General features: G+C 45.9%; 1 protein-coding gene across 5 annotated transcripts in view; it reads left to right on the top strand.

The window, feature by feature from the left end:
- SLX4 (SLX4 structure-specific endonuclease subunit) overlaps positions 1–23,051 on the top strand; it is a 147,279-nt gene that overhangs the window by 59,980 nt on the left and 64,248 nt on the right. For 4 of the 5 annotated variants that reach the window (XM_033963782.1, XM_033963781.1, XM_033963784.1 and 1 more), the window contains 2 exons: positions 2,127–2,412; positions 17,483–17,562. In XM_033963782.1, coding sequence (XP_033819673.1) covers positions 2,127–2,412; positions 17,483–17,562 — 366 coding nt within the window. The remainder of the gene's footprint in view (positions 1–2,126; positions 2,413–17,482; positions 17,563–23,051) is intronic. The other variant, XM_033963783.1, reaches the window with a different exon arrangement.

Here is a 23,051-nt window from a genome sequence, read left to right as displayed (position 1 = left end):
ATCTGGATAGAAACTAATTTATCTTTGGCAATTCAAGTTAGAGCTACTGTCCAGAAAGTTTTCTTTAAATTGTGACTAATCAGAAGACTGAAGTATTTGTTATCCTAAGTGAATTTCAGAACTATAGTGCTATAGTGTGTAATTACACCATTGTTGGTCTACTACAATTCTCTGTATCAACTCTAGGTTTACCTTTAGGTAAGATTTCCTCTTTATAAATTGCACAGAATGCCACTATTGGTTTACTTATAGATACATCTCAGTTCTTAAAGATATGCACTGGTTGCCTATTCAGTGGAGGATCAGATTTAAGGTCTTGATGTTGATTTTCAAGGCACTGAACAATAATGCTCCTGTCATTGTTGCCAACTCCTTGAGAATATATTGTCCTTCTTGGTCCTTGCATTCTGCTGTTAAATTATGGCTTGATATTCCTTCTTTCCACCAAATCAGATTAACAGAATATTCCTCCTCTATATTTTATGTTGAGGGGTAAAACTGTGTAATTCTTTATTTTTTAGCCCTTGTTTCTTCAATTTCGTAGCATATCTTTTTGCCTAAGCTTTTGCTGCTGCTTAGAGATATTCTTATTGCGTTGTTTGTGTTAGCTATTTTATTACTGAATTTGAACTGATTGGAGTTCATTTTATTTGTTTTTGTCGTAATTATGTATGCAATATTATGATCTGCCTAGAGTTGTAGGATAGGGCAGAATATACATTTTTTAAATAAATAAAACTTTTTTTGGTCCCAAGACTCACTGATGTAGCAGTATGGTTTTGAAGTGCTGACCATCAAGTGATGTGTATGATTCAATTGATGTAATATTGTATACTTGAAGTAAGATGAAAAATGAATAAAGAATTGGAAAAAAAAAAGTGCTGACCATCATGGGGAGCACCTGTTCTGTACACACTACATATAAAAGTAGAGTTTAGATCTTGAGAATTTTAATAATATTTTTAGTGCAATGTGTCCTGAATACACAAGTTGCTGCAGAAGGATATCACACATCTTTTGACTCCACCTCCTTCCTAGAGGGCTGTGCTATGTTCCCTCAGTTTTCCCTTCTGCAAGCAAGTTGAGAAGGTGCCTTTTTTTTCTCTGGAGACAAGCAGGGGAGATGCAGGCATACTTGTTGGTGAAGTTATAGACTGATCCTGATTTCGGTGCTCTCCCCTAGCAATAGTAAGCTTTTGGCTTACTGAACATGTATAGAGATGCCCACCATCAGTGGTTCCTCCTTTTGCTATCTCAGGTTTTTTTTCTTAGCCACTCCGGACAGGTCGTAGCTCTCTTACTCACACACACAAAAAAATCTTCCTACTTTTAAATTTCCAAAAAAAATAAAAACAAATAAAGGTAAACCAACAGAGGAACAACTCTCAAGCAATTGCAGTCCTTCCAGCCTGTCAATAAGCACCCCTCAGCTTCACTGCAATATTTAAAATGGCTTTTAACTGTTCTCTTCAGGAAGACTGATTAGAATTAGATGGCCTCATCTGCTCTCTCCCCCTAGGGCCCTGTTTTGGCACCTCTGGGGGAGGTGATAGCCACTCCCTAATGTTGGATGTCTGAGGAGGGACGTAGATTCCATAGGACATGGCCACAAAACAAATTGAAGCCACCAGAAGTTCTCCATCGGCCAGCACAGTACTGAGGAATAGGGGACAACATATGGTCTGCCTTCATTTAAAAAAAAAAACCCACAAAAAAACAACACACATAGATGCTGGAGCCTTTCTTCAAGCTGTGAAAGCTACAACCTTGGATCGGTAGCATGGAATGGGGTTTTGCCAGATATTTGTGACCTGGATTGACCACTCTTGGAAACAGGATACTGGGCTAGATGAACCATTGGCCTGACCAAGTATGCTATACATATGTTCTTATGTACCTTACTGTGCAGATTATATTGTCTGTTTCAGTTTTAGTCACTATCATCTGTTATGTTGATATAGCATAATGTAAGGCCCATAGTTATCTTTCAATTAATCTTGCCCCTGATTGAATAAATGTACAGATTAATAACTATATTAGTTTCCACATTTTTTGTTCAAAATGTTAGAAACACTAGAAGTAGGTTTTTCTTAAATTATATAATTCTCTATTTAAATAATTATCAGGAGACCATTCTGCTACCTGGGTCATCAGAGAGGCCACAGACATCTGCAATGCAGGCTTCTGTCATTCTTGTTCCTGATTCTGCTTCTGATGTCCATAACAGTTGTGCAGGCAACAGAGAAGCCTTCAGGGAGCCTGTACAAGGTGCCAAAATTAGTTGTCAAACTTTATCTCACAGCCAGAAGGAAAGACAGGCTCTGCAAGACTTGACAGAGCTAGCAAGAGAAGGACTTACTCTCACCCAGTGGAATTTTGATGCTGACCAGTCCCACAAAACACAAGGATCAGGTAATACAGTATATAAATATACAAGTATATATTTCTTGTCTAATGTTGTTTCTGCTGTAAGCTTAATTTGTGGTGAAACAGTGTTCCAGGTCTTATTTATTAAAACCAATATGAGTTGACTTAAACTTTTAATCCTATCTTAATGACTGAAAAAGCTGCTATTGTAGAAACTAAGTATTGACAAACTAAGCCTTAAAGTTTATACCACTTAAGGCTTAAAGTTTATACCACATCCCATCCTACCCCCCCCCCCCCCCATGCACATAAATCATTGCTTTTTAGTTCCTGTTTAAGAAGAGCATAATTTCTGTGGAATGGCTTGGAATGCAGTTCCAGCAAAAGAAATTGACTCTATTCTCTCCACAAGGGTCCTTATGTTTCTAGAGGTTCCGGCCCTAGGAATTACTTGTTTGTTTCAATAAAGCCATCAGCTTGGACATCGACTCTCCACAATTTTCTGTTTTCTTGTTTTTTTCTGGAATGCAGTTCCATCACTTCAGTTTTTTACTTCAGAACTAGAATAATAGGTGTATTTGTGCTCCCAGCAGCCTGAAAGATGGATGCGGGAAGAGGTGAGCCTGGAGTAGAGAATAGATGATCTGCTCCCTAGTCCCACATCTCCTGTTGCTCCTTCCCCTTCCTTTTTGTCTAAATTGAACTCAGTGTTGAGGTATAAATTAAAATATGCTTACTCTTTTGTCTTCTTGCTTGCGCTCTTTGTTTTACTCTTTCTGACTCTTTGCATGCCATCCTCTAACTCTTTGTTTGCTCTCTCTCTTTAGTAGCTTTTCTTGTAATGCTTACCAAGGGTTAAACAGCACAGCTGGGAAAGAGCAGTTGATTTACCCCCTAATTCTATAATCTTGCATGCCTGTTTTCATGGTTAGTGTGCAAAATTGCATGCGCATGTTGTAAAAGACTACTGCCAGGTACACACATAACTTAATTGTTAAGTTAGGTGCTAATTGTCATTTTTAATTAATAATTGGAGTTAACTGGCACTAATTTGCAGTTCTGGTGCAATGTGTCTAGGAGTCTTGACAATAGGTAATATCCCCCTTCTCTCAAGTTGTATTGCAGAAGGATGAAATTTACATTGTTCTACTCTGCCTCCTCCAGTGGCTGTAGCACCCCCTTTAGTTTTTTCTTCTGCAAGCAAGTTGAGATGACGTTTTTCTGATTTGCTCTGATCTTAATTATCATTGAAATGTATTTATTGAGAACACAAAACAGAGAATTACACATCATTTGCAATAAACAGAAAGAGATACAACAAATGTTCATTTTTGTATACAGGAACTACCAAACAGTCCCAAAAGATCCCCCACCCTTAGCCTTGCTAATCCAGGAAATAATAGACCCACACAGGAAAGAGCAAACAATCAACTCCTAAACCCATGTGGTTCTATGAGCTCAGTGATACCTTACCATCCGAACGTGGGAGAATACCCCCTTAGGTAACTCCCACTAGTGAAGCAACCCAAACAGAATGCTAACAAAACCCACGTTCACAGCAATCCTGGGAGAACATGCTTCCCGCCCTCAGTAGCCAAAACTCTCCTCCAAGTCTGCAAACCAAGTGGAGCAAGCTTCATCCAAAGCAAGGCAAATCATAGGATGCATACGCAGGAGTTTCGTCAGCCGTAAACCTGAAGTCATTATGCCACTGTATAGATCCATGGTGAGACCGCACCTGGAGTACTGTGTGCAATTCTGGAGGCCGCATTACCGCAAGGATGTACTGAGACTGGAATCGGTCCAGAGAATGGCCACCAGGATGGTCTCGGGACTCAGGGAGCTCCCGTACGAGGAGCGGTTGGGGAATTTGCAGCTCTATTCACTCGAGGAGCGTCGAGAGAAGGGAGATATGATCGAGACATTCAAATATCTCACGGGCCGCATCAAGGTGGAAGAAGACATTTTCTTCTTCAAGGGTCCCGCGGCAACAAGGGGGCATTCGTGGAAAATCAGGGGTGGGAAACTGCACAGTGACACTAGGAAGTTCTTCTTCACTGAAAGGGTGGTTGATCGCTGGAATAGTCTTTCACTTCAGGTTATTGAGGCCACCAGTGTGGCGGATTTTAAGGCCAGATGGGATAGACATGTGGGATCTATCCGCAAAGATAGATAGGGAGGATCACTGGAGTGGGCAGACTTGATGGGCCGTGGCCCTTATCTGCCGTCTATTTCTATGTTTCTATGTTAAGACTAATACCAGCAAAGGTCTTAGACAAAAGAAAAGGTAAGAGCCCAGCATATCAAAAGGAACAGGCAATGATCAGTCAAACTATCAGTCTCTCTACTTCCCCCCTAGTCTACCCAGTCCCCCTCCCTTCCACCTTCCCATAATCTCTCCAGTATATGTACTCCAACTGCTTATTTACAAATGCAGAGAGTTCAAGACTAAGCTGCGTGCCCTGGCCGGTAACTGCTTTATGTAGGGTTCCCAGGCCATCCAATACCTGTGCTGTTGTTTATAAGTGGGGGAGGTTGCACAAGCCTCCAAAAGCATGAGGGCATGGAACGCTGCTTTCCAGTGCCAATATGAGGGTGGAGCCTTCTCCAACCAGTGTTGCAATATACACTTCTGTCCTATAGTAAAGGTCTTGCGGCGCAATTGCTTGCTCCTCTTCTGAAAGGACCACTCCCAATGAAGGAACAGCACCATCTTAGGGGAAGGGAGCACCAGCTGAGGAAATCCTTCTCTAAGGATAGCACAAATTCCTTCCCCCCAAAAAAATAAAAAATAAATCTGTATACAGGGGCTAAGCCAAAATGCGTGGCCTAGAGTGTTATCCTCTTGATGAGATTTGGCGCAACTTCTAGAATCAATTAACCCATAATGACAAGCCCAAACTTGAGAATCATTCATAACCTCTCAGACCTAACCTAAATATGCTCTCTCTATAATATGCACTGGACATTGAAGAGATCCCCAAATTGAGAGCCCCCACTATGATGTCCTCACCTTCTTCTACCCCCAATTCCTCCGTCCACTTAGCAGCTATCCGTGTATAGCCCCTGCGTAAGTAAACAGAGTTAAGGGACTTTTTATAGTATGATATGGATGGATTTTCCCAACCCCCTGTTCAGACAAGGTGCCTAACAAGGTTTCCACCCCCAAAGCCAAACCCTCCCATTTCAATACTTGTAAATAATGGGTCAACTGCATATAGGCATAGTTGTCAGTGGGCCTCTCCCCTGGATGGACCAACAAGGTCTCAAATGGCAGCACTCTGTGTTCCACATCCAGAAATGAAAACACATGCTCCAAGAGGGAGTCTGTCCACTGAAGAATCGGATCATGGTCCAACCCAGGGGGGAAGTCCAAGTTCCCCACTATTGGAAGGGAATCAGTATGGGGACACCGTATAGACCATAACTTCAGCAAAGCATGCTGTACCATCCGCATATAATTCAGAATCTGGTTAGATCTATTAGGGGATGGCAATTTACGAATAGGTACCTGTAAAAGATAATGGAGATGTACTGGTTTAAAGAGGGAGTGTTCCCAGGTCCCACATTGTGCCTTGAAAACCAATCCTGTAGATATCAAAGGCCGCAGGCCAAATTATACAGATACAAATTGATGACCCCCATCCCTCTCTACTTCCAGCCCCAGCTTAGATTCCCTCCCCTTCACAGAAAGAGGCTCAAGGCAGAAGCCATCACTGCATGATCCGTCCGTCCTCTGAATCCACATGGGAAGCTATTGGAGGGTATACAGCCAGCAGGGGAAAATTATTATAGTCTAAAGCGCTATTCTCCCACTCAATGGTAGTGGTAACGGAGACCAAATTTCCAGACATTGTTTTCTGTTGCCGTTGACTGTGCAGGATCGATCTGTACTAATCTGGCTTGTTTAGTTTTACAATGGGTGTATTGATGTTCTAGTACTCACTGAACTATTTAAGATGCTTCCTTTCCTAGGTGTACTCCCTTGTTTGGGTGACTTGTGGATTATTACTAAAAAAATAATTTTTCATATAGAGTGGGGGTGTCAAATATGTTAAGTATGCCACTGCACTCTAAGATTATAGATAGCAATTAGCTGCGAGTATTTATACCAGCCTTTGATCTAGCATATGTGCTCTCGCCTAAAGGGTGCATAACCATAGATTTACACTAGTACAGTGCTCCCCCGCAAATTTGCGGTCCATGATTCATAGTCCCGGTTATTCGCAGTATTTTCCAAACATGAATGACTGGGCAGGAGAGGGCAGCCGGAGCGCCGGCAAGTAAAGGAAATCATTCGCAGTATGCTCCGATCGCCTCTTCCTGTACTAAAGTCGGGCCTCACCAATCAGGAGCTGCTTTGACACTAGAGAGTTGCGCGGGGACAGAAATCCCACAAGTCCCCGCCAAAATCCCACCCGTCTCCACCCGTCCCCGTGAGGAATCCCTCCGTCCCCACCCGTCCCCGCGAGGAATCCCCTCCGTCCCCACCCGTCCCCGCAAGGAATCCCCTCCGTCACCACCCTTCCCTATAAACTTCAGAAATAGTTATTTTATTTAATTATGCTACTGAATTAAAGGCTCTGGTAGAGACCCATTTACAAATAAGCAAAGAGACTTTACTAATTTGGAAAAATTAATTGGGAAGAATACATACTTTGTAAATGGGTTTCTACCAGAACCTCTAATGTAAATATAAAATATAAATACTCAGCTGATGAGAACCCACAAACTGTCAGCTGAGGACTTCCTTTGCAGTTGGCCGGGGGTCCCTTTTGCCAAGCTTGGCAGGCAGCAGTAGCGTCCCTGAGTCACAGATGCTGGCACCTCAGTGGCTCATGGATGCTGCCAGCGACTGCTGCGCTTGGTGGAGGGGAGTTCTGGCCATCTCTAGAGGAGGTCCTCTGCTGGCGGTGCTTGGGGATCCCCACCAGTCACAGCAAGGGTCAACAAGTACTTCAACACTGTAGAAATAAAACCAGAAATGCATTTCCTTTTCTTTTGAACACAATACAAAGACATCTGCCATATACATTTCCCAAAGCTAACATATTTTAGTCAATAAATTCCGTTTTTTACTTTTGTTGTCTGGAGACTTATTTTTCCATAAAGTTGGTCCCAGTTTCTTTTTTCCGCTTTCCCATCTTCTGTAAATTCTTCTGTTGCTGTCCATTGATTCCCCCTACCATGGTCCAGCATTTATCTCTTTCTCATCTTTCGTGCCTGCCCACCAGCCCCACGCCCAACATTTCTCCTTCTATCACCCCTCTCCAGCATTATGCCACATCTCTCCCTCCATTCCCTTCACCACTGTCCAATATTCCTCCCTCTTACATCCCTTTCAATCTGCCCCATTGTTCCCTTGCCACATTTCTCACTCTCATCTTTTTCTTCCCTATCATATTCTGTACCTTCCTCCCTACGACCAAAAATTCTCCTCTTTCTTCCATTTGCCGTGTGTACACAACCATCTCTCTTTCCCGCTCATTGACACACCCACACCCAATTCTCCCTTTCTATTCCCTCCCCCACCTCAGCATCTCTTTCCCTCCTTTCCTCTCTCCCCAGTTCATGACTTATGTGTCCAAAAATGCACTCCCTTCCACCACTTCATTCGAGTCCAGATAACAGCAGGGGTTGGAGGCAGCCTGCAGCAAGCCATATGTAGCCGACCCAGAAGTCTTCCCCCGAAGTCAGAGCTGACATCAGAGGGAAGGCTTTGCATCAGTCTGGCGGCGGCTGAGGTGTCAGGTGGGAAGGGGTAGATACTGGATGTAGGAGGTGAGAGGAGACAGACTGTAGATAGAAATGGGGAGGGATCAGACACACTGGATGAAAGGGGAAAGATAAGACAAACTGGAATGCCTGGGGAGAGAGAAAAAGACAGATGATGGATGGAAAGAAAAGGAGAGGGGAGGAAGACATTGAATGGAAAGGAGGAGAGGGGGAGGATACGGATGAAAGGGAGGAAAGAGAAAGATGGAGCAGACACTGAATAGAAGGGGGAGAAAGAGAAATGAAGCAGATGCTGGGCTGAAAGGGGGGAAAGATGGGCAGATGCTGGATGGAAGGGGGGGAGAAAGAAGGGTGGATGATGGATGGGATAACAGAGGGGGCAGAAAGGAGGAAGAGAGGAGACAGATCAGATGCTGGGCAGAAGCAGCAGACAGAGGGGCAGATGCTGGATGGAAAGAGGGGGAGGGGCAGATGCTGGATGGAAAGGGACCTCAGGTCAGCATCTGAATGGCCATGCAAGTCTGCATGGGTCCAAATGGTGCCACACACTGCTAGACCCCCCCCCCCCCAGTCCATTGTGCTTTCTAGAAGCCAGTATTGTGGTGCAGCCTGGTCCCTGCTAGGTTTTCTCCCCCTAGAATGGGACAGACTGTGCTTTTGCCGGCAGAGGCAGAGTGGTGAGCCTGCACAATGTCGCAAACTAGCCCCCTTCCCCACCCCACCCCACAAATGTCCTCCACCCAGAACAGGATCGAATCTGGGTTCCCAGTAGCTGAGCAGTGAGCCTACCGAGGTATCCCCTACCGAGAATGGAATCAACTCTGCAGTAAGAAGACTTAAAGAAGACTTAGAGCCATAGAGCACGAGACTCCCACGGGGATGAAAACAGCCTACCTAAATTCTGGCGATGCAGGCATGCAGCTTACAAGTCCGGCGTCGCAGCAGGAAATAGCCATGCTGAGCACTGAGCTCAGCACGTACACAGATGAAAGCCTTGCTTGCTGATTGGTCCGGCGGCACGGCGGGGCGGGGCCGCCGGACCAATCAGCAAGCAAGGCTTTCATCTGTGTACGTGCTGAGCTCACTGCTCAGCATGGCTATTTCCTGCCGCGACGCCAGACTTGTAAGCTGCATGCCTGCATCGCCAAAATTTAGGAAGGCTGTTTTCATCCCCGTGGGAGTCCCGTGGGTCAGGGGGGCATCCCCGTGGGAGTCCCGTGGGCCAGGGGGCGTCCCCGTGGGAGTCCCGTGGGCCAGGGGGGGACCCGCGGGATTCCCGCGATCCCTGTTCCCGTGCAGACCTCTATTTGACACGCAGCTTCTGATTGGTGAGGCCCGACTTTAGTACAGGAAGAGGCGGTCGGAGCATACTGCGAGTGATTTCCTTCACTTGCTGGCGCTCCGGTTGCCCTCTCCTGTCTCCCCTGCTAAAAACCGTATTCGCAGGTTTTCAACATTTGCGGGGGTTCCTGGAACGGAACCCCTACGAATATCGGGGGAGTACTGTATTCTGTGAGGGGGTACTGAAAAGTTCTCAGCCCAACCAACCAGCTTCCTAAATTCTGAACATTGTTTTGCCACTGTAGCTGAAAAGAGTATTATCTAATTTTGTTAAGTGCCAATTTGCAGAAATGAAATTCTATGTTTTGACATTTTTCAGATCCTTGATTGAACCATATTCATGTCATTCTCTTCTTGGTTGGGCTGAGAACTTTTCAGCATCCCTTTACATAATGGTAATTATACATGTAATTGCCTTTATAGAATTTGCATTTAGGCCCTGATTTTATAAATAAAGTTAGACGCCAATATCAGCACTGATTCTAAAAAATTTATGCACCCTGTAGCAAGATTTATGGTATACTAATCAGTTACATAAACAAGTTACGTGTCTGTTAGTTTTGTCTAGGGAAAACCATAAACGCTGATCCAGGTTCAGCTTTCTTGCCTGTTTACACGACACAAGACCCAGGCTAATGAGAAATACTTTTATTATGAAAATAGAAAAATATAATTCACAAGCCAGCTGCAATATCTAAATATTGTTCACAATATATCTGATTACATAAATGAAACTCATTACACAATTATCACAATACATTTGTTAGATAACTAAATAAAACTAATTGTTACACACACTAAACAATTCCTTATAATAATAATAATCCCTGATTAGCAGCAAATGATTACAGTTATCACCAAGTAGCTTTCCAAACCTTATCCTATATCACAATTGGATATACTTATCTAACCCCAGCTGATAAGATAATAAGTTCCGTATGCTCACCATCTGATTAGGCCTCCGCCGAAAATTAGGTGAAATGGAAAACTTTCTTGTTAGCTTTAGGAGACGTAAGAAATCCTTTGTTACAGGCACGTGTTCGTCAACCATTGGTAAGGCTATAATTCACTGGCAGTCAAGTTTCCTTGTAGTGCTGGAATTTAGAGCTGTTTAGAGTCCAATTCACTCTCTCTTAGGCAGAGAGTCACACGAGGTAACTGTTCAGGTCTTAATTATTTAAGAGAAAGATGCGTGCAGGACACCTGTGGTAAGATGTGAGCTTCCTCGCATCCCGACACAGACTAAAACTAATTAGCACCTTTTCACTTGGATCTCGTCAGATGACTTCCTCGGACCAATCCAGAAACAGAACTTAGATGAATAGCCTTTCTGTGTAAGGTCTCATACAGGCTGGGAGACACAGGCGCCGTTAGACAGATAAGAACAGGATAGGAATATACCTCCCACAAGAATCACACAGTCTAATTATGAAGACATAGATGAATATCCTTGACTAGAATACCATTCTGGTACATACCCAGAATGCATCAGGCAGAAACAGCAAAGATGTGTTCTTCTTTCTCTCTTCTTGCAAAGTTCATGCTGGAAAGATTTCTTGCAGACAATGGTTCAGGCTTGATGATGTCAGAGAGGCTTAACCTTCAGGTGCAAATACGGAAACACCCCTACAACCCATTATAATAGAATCATGCTCAGCATCGCCTAAGCATGCTTAGGAGGTGCTCAGCATTCTAATTTATCCCAGGACAAGCAGGCAGCATATTCTTGACTGATGGGTGACGGCACCGACGGAGCCCCGGTACGGACAATTTTAGAGTGATTGCACTCTAAGAACTTGGAAAGTTCTAGTAGACCGCACCGCGCACGCGCGAGTGCCTTCCCGCCCGACAGAGGCGCGCGGTCCCCAGTTTCTTAGTTTCCGCGGAGCTAAGAAGACGCGTTTCCTCAACGGCCGTTGAAGAAATTATTTCGATCTTCCCGCTCACGTAAACCTTTGTTGAAATAAAGGTTTCTTTATTTCTTTTGTTTTTCTTTAAAAAAAAACAAAAAAAAAACTAACTTTAGTTGTTTTCTTTTCATTTTTCATTTCGCCCCGGCGGGGCCTGTTGCCACAATCGAAGCCTCGGCCTTCGATTTGGCAGAGGCTGTCTTTACTTTCATGCCCCCTCAGCCCGGGTTTAAAAAGTACCAGCGGTGCGCTAGGCCAATATCACTGACAGACCCGCATAACTGGTGTCTGCAGTGTCTTGGTCCCGACCATCAAGCGTCCACTTGCACCCGCTGTGCAACTTTGAAAAAGAGAACACTTAAAAACCGCCAAATCCAACAGCGGTTACTCTTCGGTGCCGAGATGTCCGATTCCACCGTACCGGCACCGACATCGGTTCCATCTCAATCGGCACCGACTTCATCGACACCGCGCGATACCGCGCCGGCGTCGCATCCAGCAGGTAAGTCGGCTAAGAAGCCTTCCCCGCTGGAGCGTCCTCCGGTCTCCACTGCAGTGAATCCAATCCTGCCGACCTCGAGGCGCCCATGAAAGCGCTCCGCTCCGATTGAAGTTAGCCCCTCGACATCGGGTTCTTCGTCGGAGTGTCGAGCAGCACCCAAGGTACCGCAGAAGAAAAAAGCGGTACCGGTGCCTTCGCTGGACGAGCGTATTGCCGCCGTTCTGCAGGTACAGCTGAGAGAGCAACTCCAACAGCTACTTCCTGCTCTTTTACCCCAGAACCTTCCAGTTCCGGTCCGGTCGGAGCCACCGGTACCGATGGTGGAGCGCCCTCTTTTATCGGCATCCACTTTGTCGGTACCGGTTCTTACCACCTCATCGACTTCGATGCCGATTTTAGCTCCAGAACCTAAATCTCACCACCAGGCGGTACAAACCTCGGTACCAGCACAACAGGTTGCATCGCCTGGTACCGTATCCATGAGGTCGGGCAAGTCCACCCATAAAACCCGACACCTGGAACCCTCCACACCAGAGTCTCGACACCATGGCTCTCAGGTTAGGGATCCTGATTTATGGGGCGATTCTGAAGAGCCCTTTCTGTCCGAAGGTGAATGCTCTTCTGATGAGGAGGAACGCCTTGTTACAAATCCCTCTTCTCACCTGGATTCCACATCTTTTCCATCTTTCTTAAAAGAAATGTGTGAATCTTTGTCTATTCCCTTGGAGGCTGAGTCAAAGAAATCTAAGGCATTTCTTGATGCATTGGACTTTGACCAGCCTCCAAGGGAATTTCTTAAACTTCCTCTCCATGATATTTTGAGAGAAACGTTTTATAAAAACCTAGAGACTCCCCTGACTGTCCCAGGAGCCCCTCGTAAACTGGACTCATTATACAGGGTAATTCCTATTCCTGGGTTTGATAAACCTCAGCTCCCGCATGAATCTCTTTTGGTGGAGTCCACCTTAAAGAAATCAGCGGGAGCTAATGTGTATGCCTCAGTCCCTCCTGGCAGAGAAGGAAAATCAATGGACAAATTTGGCAAGCGTTTATATCAAAACGCCATGCTAGCCAACAGATCAGGAAACTATGCTTTTCATTTCTCATTTTATTTAAAGCATTTAATCCAAACAATATCTGCTTTTGAGAAATATCTTCCTGATCGCAAAAAATCTAATTTTCATGCTTGTGCTTCCTCTCTTCTCCAGTTGAGGAAGTTTCTAGTAAGGTCAATTTATGATACCTTCGAATTGACTTCTAGGGCCACGGCTATGTCAGTGGCTATGCGCAGGTTGGCATGGCTCAGGGTCTCAGAACTAGAGGTAAACCACCAAGACCGTCTAGCAAATGCGCCTTGCTTAGGGGATGAGCTGTTTGGTGATTCCATGGATTCCACGACACAAAAACTATCAGCACATGAGACACGTTGGGATACTCTCCTAAAGAATAAAAAGAAGACTCCCCCTACTAGGCCTTTCCGACAACAATCGGCCTACCAACGCCGCTATGCTGCTCGCCCTTACCTCAGGCTACTCAACAGCCTAGACGTCAGCGACAACAACAGCAACGTCAACCTCCGAGGCCGACGCAACAGCAACATAAACCTCCTCCACCTCAAAAGTCTACCCAGCCCTTTTGACGTGTTTCTCCAGAGCATAGCCAATATTCCACCATCTGCCCATCTTCCTCAACCGATAGGAGGGCGCCTGACCTATTATCTCAGCCGTTGGGAGATCATTACATCCGATCAATGGGTCCTCAACATCATCCGCCACGGCTACTCTCTCAACTTCCAGACTTGTCCCAATCAAAGTCTGCCAAAAGAGTCTGCTTTGAACACTCCTCAAACCTCTCTCCTTATTCAAGAGGTTCAATCCCTCCTTCTTCTGAACGCCATAGAAGAAGTTCCTCTAGATCAGAAGGGACAGGGATTTTACTCCCGTTACTTCCTAGTTCCAAAGAAAACAGGAGATCTCAGGCCCATATTAGATCTTCGAGATCTCAACAAATGCTTGGTCAAGGAGAAATTCAAGATGCTTTCTTTAGCAACTCTATATCCTCTTCTCAATCAGGGCGAATGGCTATGCTCCCTCGACCTCAAGGAGGCATACACTCATATTCCCATCCATCTAGCCTCCAGACAGTATCTCCGCTTCATGATCAACCACTGTCATTACCAATACAAAGTTCTCCCCTTCGGGCTTGCTTCATCTCCAAGAGTGTTCACCAAATGTCTGATTGTGGTAGCTGCTTTCCTTCGTTCACATCATCTTCAGGTTTTCCCTTATCTGGACGATTGGTTGATAAAGGCCAATTCTCCTCCAACAGTGCTACTGGCCACCAATCAAACCATCTTGTTCTTACAGTTTCTGGGGTTCGAGATCAATTTTCCCAAATCTCATCTCATCCCCACTCAGAGACTTCAATTCATTGGAGCGGTGCTGGACACAGTCCTCATGAGAGCATTCCTGCCGTCCAACCGTCTCCACACTCTTCAAGTTCTTTGTCAGCAGGTTCTTCCTCAAAGTTCCATCTCTGCCAAACAAATGATGATACTATTGGGACACATGGCTTCAACGGTTCATGTCACCCCTCTGGCACGTCTTCACCTGCGCACACCTCAATGGACCCTAGCTACCCAGTGGTCCCAGGCGACAGATCCTTGCTCACGACACATATCTGTGACATCATCTCTTCGTCAATCTCTACAATGGTGGTTGATATCCTCAAATCTCTCCAGAGGTCTTCTATTCCATCTTCCTCCTCATCAACTGGTCATCACCACCGACGCTTCCCCTTATGCATGGGGAGCTCATTTGAACGAATTCCAAACTCAAGGAATTTGGACAACACAAGAAAAGAAGCATCACATCAAATTTCTGGAACTCAGAGCGATGTTTTATGCTCTCAAGGCCTTCCAACATCTTCTCTTTCCTCAAGTCCTCCTGTTGTGCACAGACAATCAAGTTGCCATGTACTACATCAACAAACAGGGCGGGACAGGCTCTCGTCTCTTATGCCAGGAAGCCCAAAAAATCTGGTCTTGGGCCACAGCACGCCACTTATTTCTAAAAGCGATCTACATTCAGGGAGAACAGAATTCTCTTGCGGACAAGCTGAGCAGAATTCTCCAACCTCACGAGTGGACACTCGATTCTTCAATTCTACAGTCCATCTTCACTCAGTGGGGCACTCCTCAGATAGACCTTTTTGCAGCTCCTCACAATCACCAGCTGCCCCTCTTCTGCTCAAGACTATACTCTCCCCACCGTCTGGCAGCGGATGCATTTCTCCTCGATTGGTCAAATCTGTTCCTATACGCTTTCCCTCCTCTGCCTCTCATGTTGAGAACATTGTTCAAGCTCAAGAGGGAGGGAGCCACCATGATTCTGATTGCTCCACGGTGGCCCAGACAACATTGGTTCTCCCTTCTACTTCAACTCAGTTCCAGGGAACCTTTTCTTCTTCCTCTGTATCCTTCTCTGCTTACGCAACATCAGGAGACCCTTCTGCATCCCAACCTCCAATCTCTGCACCTGACAGCTTGGTTTCTCTCGGGATGACTTCACATGATTCTCTCCTATCTCAGCCTGTTCGTTCGATTCTGGATGCTTCCAGAAAGCCTGCCACTCTGCAATGTTACCATCAAAAGTGGACAAGGTTCTCTTCTTGGTGTCTTCGTCATCATCATGATCCCACGTCCCTTGCGGTAGAGACTTTGTAGGATTACCTATTTTTTCTGTCTGACTCTGGCCTTAAATCTACGTCCATCAGAGTCCATCTCAGCGCTATTGCGGCTTTTCATGAGCCAGTCCATGGGAGACTCCTTTCAGCTCATCCCCTGGTGTCCAGGTTTATGCGAGGTCTTTTCAATGTGAAACCACCTCTTAAAGCACCTCCTGTTATCTGGGATCTCAATGTGGTTCTATCCACTTTGATGAAGCCTCCATTTGAACCTTTGGCTACTACCACTTTCAAGTTTCTCACTTGGAAGGTACTTTTCCTTATAGCTCTCACCTCTGCCAGGAGGCTCAGTGAGCTCCATGCACTAGTTTCTGACCCACCTTTCACAGTCTTTCATCATGATAAGGTGGTTCTACGTACACATCCAAAGTTTCTCCCTAAGGTTGTTTCTGAGTTCCATATCAACCAATCGATTGTATTGCCTGTTTTCTTTCCGAAACCTCATTCTCATTCTGGAGAACAGGCTCTTCATACTTTGGACTGTAAACGGGCCTTAGCTTACTATTTAGACCGTACTAAGCCCCACAGATCTTCACCCCAACTTTTTTTGTCCTTTGACCCTAATAAATTGGGACGTCCTGTTTCTAAACGTACGCTATCTAATTGGCTTGCAGCGTGCATTTCATTCTGTTATGCTCAGGCCGGACTGACACTGGAAGGTTCTGTCACGGCCCATAGAGTCCGAGCTATGGCAGCATCTGTAGCTTTCCTCCGTTCCACTCCCATTGAGGAAATCTGCAAGGCTGCCACTTGGTCCTCAGTTCATACTTTTACATCTCATTATTGTCTGGATGCTTTCTCCAGACGGGATGGTCACTTCGGCCAATCTGTTTTGCAAAATTTGTTTTCCTAATGGCCAACCTTCCCACCATCCCTCTTTTTGTTAGCTTGGAGGTCACCCATCAGTCAAGAATATGCTGCCTGCTTGTCCTGGGATAAAGCACAGTTACTTACCGTAACAGGTGTTATCCAGGGACAGCAGGCAGATATTCTTGCGTCCCTCCCTCCTCCCCAGGTTGGCTTCTTAGCTGGCTTATCCTAACTGGGGACCGCGCGCCTCTGTCGGGCGGGAAGGCACTCGCGCGTGCGCGGTGCGGTCTACTAGAACTTTCCAAGTTCTTAGAGTGCAATCACTCTAAAATTGTCCGTACCGGGGCTCCGTCGGTGCCGTCACCCATCAGTCAAGAATATCTGCCTGCTGTCCCTGGATAACACCTGTTACGGTAAGTAACTGTGCTATTTAGGCATCCCCAATTTATACCAGAGTTTTCTATGCCTAAATTTGGGTATCGCTATCAGAGTCTAATGACTCCTGATTTACAAAGAGGTGCCTAACTCAAAAACACCCATGATCCACCTCTAACCAAGCCCACTTTTAGTGAAGGCGCTTTGAGCTAGGTGCCTTCTTTTTATAGAATCATGTTTATCAAGTTAAGTGCCTAACTTTCAATTAAGTCCAATTAAGGCTGATTGTGAGGTGTTGCGTGCCAATATCAGCACCGATTAAGCCTATTGCTCAATTAAAGTAGGTGCCAAGATTGGTGCCTAACTTTAGGCAGACTTTATAGAATCAGGGCCTTAGGGCACACAATTTAGAGTCTAAGCTTAGGTGACCATATGAGAATTACACCATTTGTTAAATATTTAGTACTTTAAATCTCTGTTGGCCTTTAAGGTATCAACTGTACCTAACTAGTCATGAAGGTAAAAGGATGAACTTAACAAGAGCTGAACCACTGATATGATATTACATTATTTATCTTTGATCCTTGTTTATGACATTTGCCCTCCTTAATTGTATTTCCTCTCTTTTCTTTTTTTTTCCTAAAGAAAGTTGCCAAATTCATCCATTTATTTCTCTCTCTCTCCCCCCGTCCCCCAGAGGCCTGTGACATCGTCCCCAGTGGGTTTGTTCCATCACCTTGTGCAAAAAAGAGGAAGAGGAAGGTCAGCCGCTGCACTGTATGTAAATACAAATCTGAAGGTGGATGAGGTTATACAGAACTTAACTGTAATGAAGAGTCATTCCTCTAATTGTTGATGCAATGAGCATCAGAAACTTCTCTCTGTTTCCTTTCACTCTCTGGCTTCCATCTGTTCCAAACAGAAGGTGGATGCTTTCTGAACTCTACCTTTGATAGAACTTGGACAAGAAAAAGCAGATATTTAAAATTAGAAACATTTTGTCTATTACGAGTATTTTTCTGGTTTGCTGAGACAGCTCTCTGATAGCAGTCAGCAATACTGAAACTGAATCTCTTAATCACTAAGATGTACTGAGGCTGATATCACCTGCAGCATAGACTCTTAAGTTATCTGATTAACTTTTACCAGATATTCAGACTTATCTGGTTAAATGCCACCACCAAATATAGCTGATAAATGTTGACTAAATGACTTCTCTAGTCACTTTTAGGGCAGGTATTTTCTAACCAGAATTAATTTGATAGTGCTAAATTTTAATACTATCCAGTTGAAATATAATCATTCCTTTGATATATCTCTCGCCCCCTTCTGAACTAACTGGTTAATTTTTGTCCAGACAGCAAGTTAGCCAGTATGCAAGGCAGAAAATTTAAAATGTGAGATTTGTCTTGGTAACTCATTTATTTATATTTGAGAGTATTTAACCAGGGCATATTTAATAAGAAATTTGTGTCCACATAAGTAGCAGAAATGTAATACATTATTAATAGAACAGGTGACTGAAATACCAAATAATGAATTAACCAAATGCGAGTTTGAAAGAGTAGGTTTTTACCTTTAATCACGGAGGGTAGGATTAAATATTTGGTGGACCCTAAATAAATGAGTACATTGGGTCCTCCTCTGTATTATAAACACAGTTGAAAGTTTCCATAAATGGAGCCTCATAAGGAGGAAGCAGCAAGGAAGCTCATCCATTTTGGACAAAGGCACACCCAGAATTGGCTGTCTGGCTATGCCACTAACACAAAGTATGTTCAAAGCTTGCCAGTGGTTTTAATCTGATTCTGCCCATTACAACAGATGTTGCTTGACAACAGGCCCAGTGTTAGGGGCGGGCAAATAATATAGCTGCCCTGGACCCCAAGTTTCTGGGGGGGCCCCTGTGGGGCAGCATGTCTTCCCCCTTCTCTCCGCTCCGGTCCGATGTCGCCTTCACCTTCTGTCTCGCTGAAAAATCCGCCAGCCACAGCAATGATTCAGAAACATTGCCCTCAGCTCCCCTTCCTGCTTTCCATCTACCACATCCACCCAGGCAGAAACAGGAAGTTACGTCATTGGGGAACAGTCCACAGCAGACAGAAAGCAGGGAGGAGAGCCGTGGACAACTTTTCTGAATTGATGCGAGGCCAGCAGATTTTTCAGCAAGACAGAAGGTGAGGGTGACATCAGACTGGTGCAGAGAGAAGATGGAGAATATGCTGGGTCGAGGAAGCCCCCTAGACTAACTTTTTTTTTTTTTTTTTTAGTATGAAGGGGGAGAGTATTAAAAGAAGTGCCAAACTGGGTGTGGGGGGAGAGCTTATGGGGCCTGAAACAAAGGAGAGAGAGATGTTGGGCATTGGTCTGAAGAGAGAGAAGTTGGACCAGGGAAAAGAGATACATGAAGGGAGGACTGTTGAGAAAAGAAAGGAAGAGATGGTGGACCTGGGGATGGAAGGAAGGGAGAAATGTTAGGCCTGGGTATTGTGACAGGGATCTGGCTAGTCCTAATAAAGCCCGGGGAAAAGCCCAGGGAAAAGAGCAGGGAAGCATTAATAATGGGCCAGGGACTAAGGAGAAGAAATATCCTGAGTATAGGGAAAATCCGGAGCACAAGGTTAAGAGGGAGCCTGTCCCTTTAAAAACTCACAGAGCTCAGGCTGGAACGGGAAGGACAGGGCTCTTTAAGGAATTAGCTAAAGCTGCTGTGAGGGGGCGTGGTTATGTGCCGAGTCTCCCTTTTTCTGAAGGTCCCTCGTCAGTGAGAGGGGAGGGACAGCTGGGACTGGAAGCTCAGGGGAAGCTGAGAAGGAAACCAGCTACAGCAGCTAACTTTTGGCCAGCCTTCAGAAGTTCTCACCAGGATAGGGAAATGCAAAACCCTGAAACACAATCTGAGGTTTGTGACATGGACTGGTTAGAGAGTAATGCTATGTCTGGGGAAGAACACCCTATGGAATGGGAATAGGTTTAGGAAAACCTGAATGTCCTTTTTCCTTGGTAAAAGGGTTTTTGTTTTTGTTTCTTCCTTTTTGAGTTTTATGTTTTGTGAAGGATTGTGTATCCTGTTTTCAACCTGGGCTGGAAGCTGCTGAATTTACTGTTGGGTTAGATAAGTGGACCAGTGGCCACACCTGTGGGAGTACAAGTCCCTCTGCTCCTAGGAAAAGGGAACTGCCACTCAAATCTACCAGAAGCTTAATTAGTGCCTAGAACCAGGTAGCCTAACTATTGCCAAGGCAGGTAAGGTTCTAGCACTGCTTGTGGAAATAATACCTAACAGGAACTGTATTTTATGTTCTCAATTTGTGAACTTAAATTGGCCAGCACTAAAGGGTGCAGTGATAAGAACTGGCACATAAGAGAAAGAAAGCAGAACAAGAGAAAATTGGAATGTTTTGGGTTTTTACTTTGAATGCCAAATTTTGACCTTTTTTGTTGGAAACTTTTCTTGTGGATAAATAAAAGTGATATATTTGGACAAAACCCAGGCCAGTGTGGTGTGCAGTTTATGGGAGGCACCAGGCCGCTGTGATCCACCACGGTTATGCTCGCGCCAAGACTGGGATTCTGGGAAGTTACTAGGCCTCGCCAGGATCCCGGTCCCACAGTATGGAAGGGAGAGAGATATGTAGCATTTCTTTTTTTCCCCTCCATCTCATTGTTCAGCATCAAGAAGAACAACAAAAAATAGAGGGAGCTAAATGCTGGCCCATGAGGGAAAAGAAGAGGAGAGATGGACCCATGGGAGGTCAGAAGGGAAGAGAGCTGGGATATAAAGATGCTAGTGGATGGAGAGAAAGGGACAGGGAGATATAGCCTGACCAGTGGAGAGAGGGTGGGGTATTCTGAATGTGGTGAACCATTTGGATGAGGTCAAAAGGAAGATGACAAGATGAGTAGAAATGTGGTAATGGAGAGTAGATAGATGGAAATAGGAGTAATGGGGAGTAGATAGAAGGAAATAGGAAATGGGAGACTGGGAAAGGAGTGAGATGGGAAATGGGAGGGCTAGGGACTGAGAGGAAATGGAGAATTGAGAGGTAACTCAAAATTTAAAAAGAAGGGTGGAAAAGTCAATATGCTTGAGACAGGCATAAGGAGGGAATGGAACAAGAGAGAAGAAAGAGGAAAAAATGAACAGCAGACACTGGAAAGAGAATTAGTAGAAGATAGACAAAAAGCAGAAAGAGAAACTGAGACCAAGATGATGGAAAAACAAAATGTCCAGACAACAAATTGTTTTATTTTGAATATATTAACTGGAAAATGTTAGCTTTGGGATATATACATCACAATTATTTTTATATTGTGTTCAGTGGCATAGTCATTAGAGAATGACACGGGGAGCGATCCCCGCAGCGAACCGCTGCGTGGCTGCGGTTTGGCTGCGGGTTATGGTGACCTCATTAGCAAATCGCCGCAGACGCGGGGACAAATCCTTTCACCGCCCGCAAAAACGGTGAATAGATTTGTCCCCGCAGGCCAATGTCCCCCCTTCTAGGAACCGCTATTTACCTGTGTTTCACCTGCACGTTGCCGCATTGACTCCGCCCCCCAATATACTGGCTCCCCCCCGACGATCGCGGCAGGAGGGTACCCATCCCCTCCTGCCTACCCCAACCCCCCCCAACGGCCCTCCCGACGATCGCAGCAGGAGGATATCCAACCCCTCCTGCCAGCTCCCCAACAGCCCCCCTATGATCACTGGTAGGAGGGTGCCCAACCCCTCCTGCCGGCCCCCCCAACGGCCCCCTATATCGCCAATAGGAGGGTGCCCAACCCCTCCTGCCGGCCCCCCCAACGGCCCCCTATATCGCCAATAGGAGGGTGCCCAACCCCTCCTGCCGGACCCTCCCCCAACAAACCCCGCCATCCCGAAACACCACCCTTAGTCTTACTTTCCAAGTTGGACCGGACAGCTCCTCGCTCGTCTGGCCAGCAGGCCTGCCTCCGTCCAAATGAGGCGGGCCTGCCCCTCCCCTCCCCTGCCTAACCCACAGGATCCTAGGGCCTGCTTGGCCCAAGCACCTAAGGCCCCTCCTATAGCGGGAGTGGCTTTAGGTGCCTAGACCAATCAGGCCCTAGGATCCTGTGGGTTGGGCAGGGTAGGGGCGGGCCCGCCTCATTTGGACGGAGGCAAGCCTGCTGGCCATACGTGTGAGGAGCCGTCCGGTCCAACTTGGAAAGTAAGACTAAGGGGGTTCCGGGGTGGGAGGGTTCGTTGGGGGGGGGTCCAGCAGGAGGGGTTGGGTACCCTCCTGCCGGCGATCTTAGGGGAGGCCATTGGGAGGACCGGCAGGAGGGGTTGGGTACCCTCCTGCTGGCGATCTTAGGGGAGGCCATTGGGAGGACCGGCAGGAGGGGTTGGGTACCCTTCTGCTGCGATTGTCGGGAGGGCCGTTGGGGGGGGTCTACAGGAGGGGTTGGGTGCCCTCCTGCCGTGATCACTGGGGGGAGGGGAGACTTGCAGCCGTAGCTAAAGAATTAAAATCGTACCCGTTTGAGGCTTTTATATATGCAGCGGTGACGGTGACGGGGCGGTGAATGGGGTTGCAGTGGCGGTGACGGGGCGGTGAATGGGGTGGCAGTGGCGGTGACGGGGCGGTGAAGGGAATGGCGGTGACGGGGCGGTGCAGAGGATGGTGAGACGGGGACGGGGCGGTGACGGTGACCAATTTTTTCACCGTGTCATTCTCTAATAGTCATACAGCTGATTTGGGGGAGGGTACTGGAGTCCAAAATTAGTGGAAGGGCACCAAAGTTTCTCCTGACCTTAGTGCAATATATAAATACTTGAGCTAGTGGGGATTCCCAAGCCCTGCCAACTGAAGACATCTTCTTTCAGTCCAGCAAAACAGAAATCTCCACGCTTTGCAGCTAATGGCAATATCCTCAAGCTGCCACTGCTTTCATGCATGCATTAAAGCCAAGCGGGAGCAGGGCGAAGGGAAGGCAGGAGTAACAACTTTGCAATATTGCTGCCAGCTGCAGAACCTGAAAAGTTCTGGTCACTGGACCTGAGGAGGGGGTGGGGGGCGGAGATGGCTGTCAGTTGGGGAGGCTTGGGATCCCCACCAGCTACAGCTGCAGCCCCATCTCATGGTTATACTACTGATTGTTTTCAAAATGAAGTATAGTACTTGCCAAGTTAAACTTTTTAGGATTTCCAGTTTAGCTTTGGTATTCATATTTCTCCTTCTAATTTGTGATCCATTGTTCTATTTGGTGAAGGTCTATCTGTCTGCTTTGTATGTGATGAA

The sequence above is a fragment of the Geotrypetes seraphini genome, chromosome 11 (genome assembly GCF_902459505.1).
Source record: "Geotrypetes seraphini chromosome 11, aGeoSer1.1, whole genome shotgun sequence".
In the NCBI taxonomy this organism is placed as follows: domain Eukaryota; kingdom Metazoa; phylum Chordata; class Amphibia; order Gymnophiona; family Dermophiidae; genus Geotrypetes; species Geotrypetes seraphini.
This window is presented reverse-complemented; position numbering and strand designations above follow the sequence as displayed.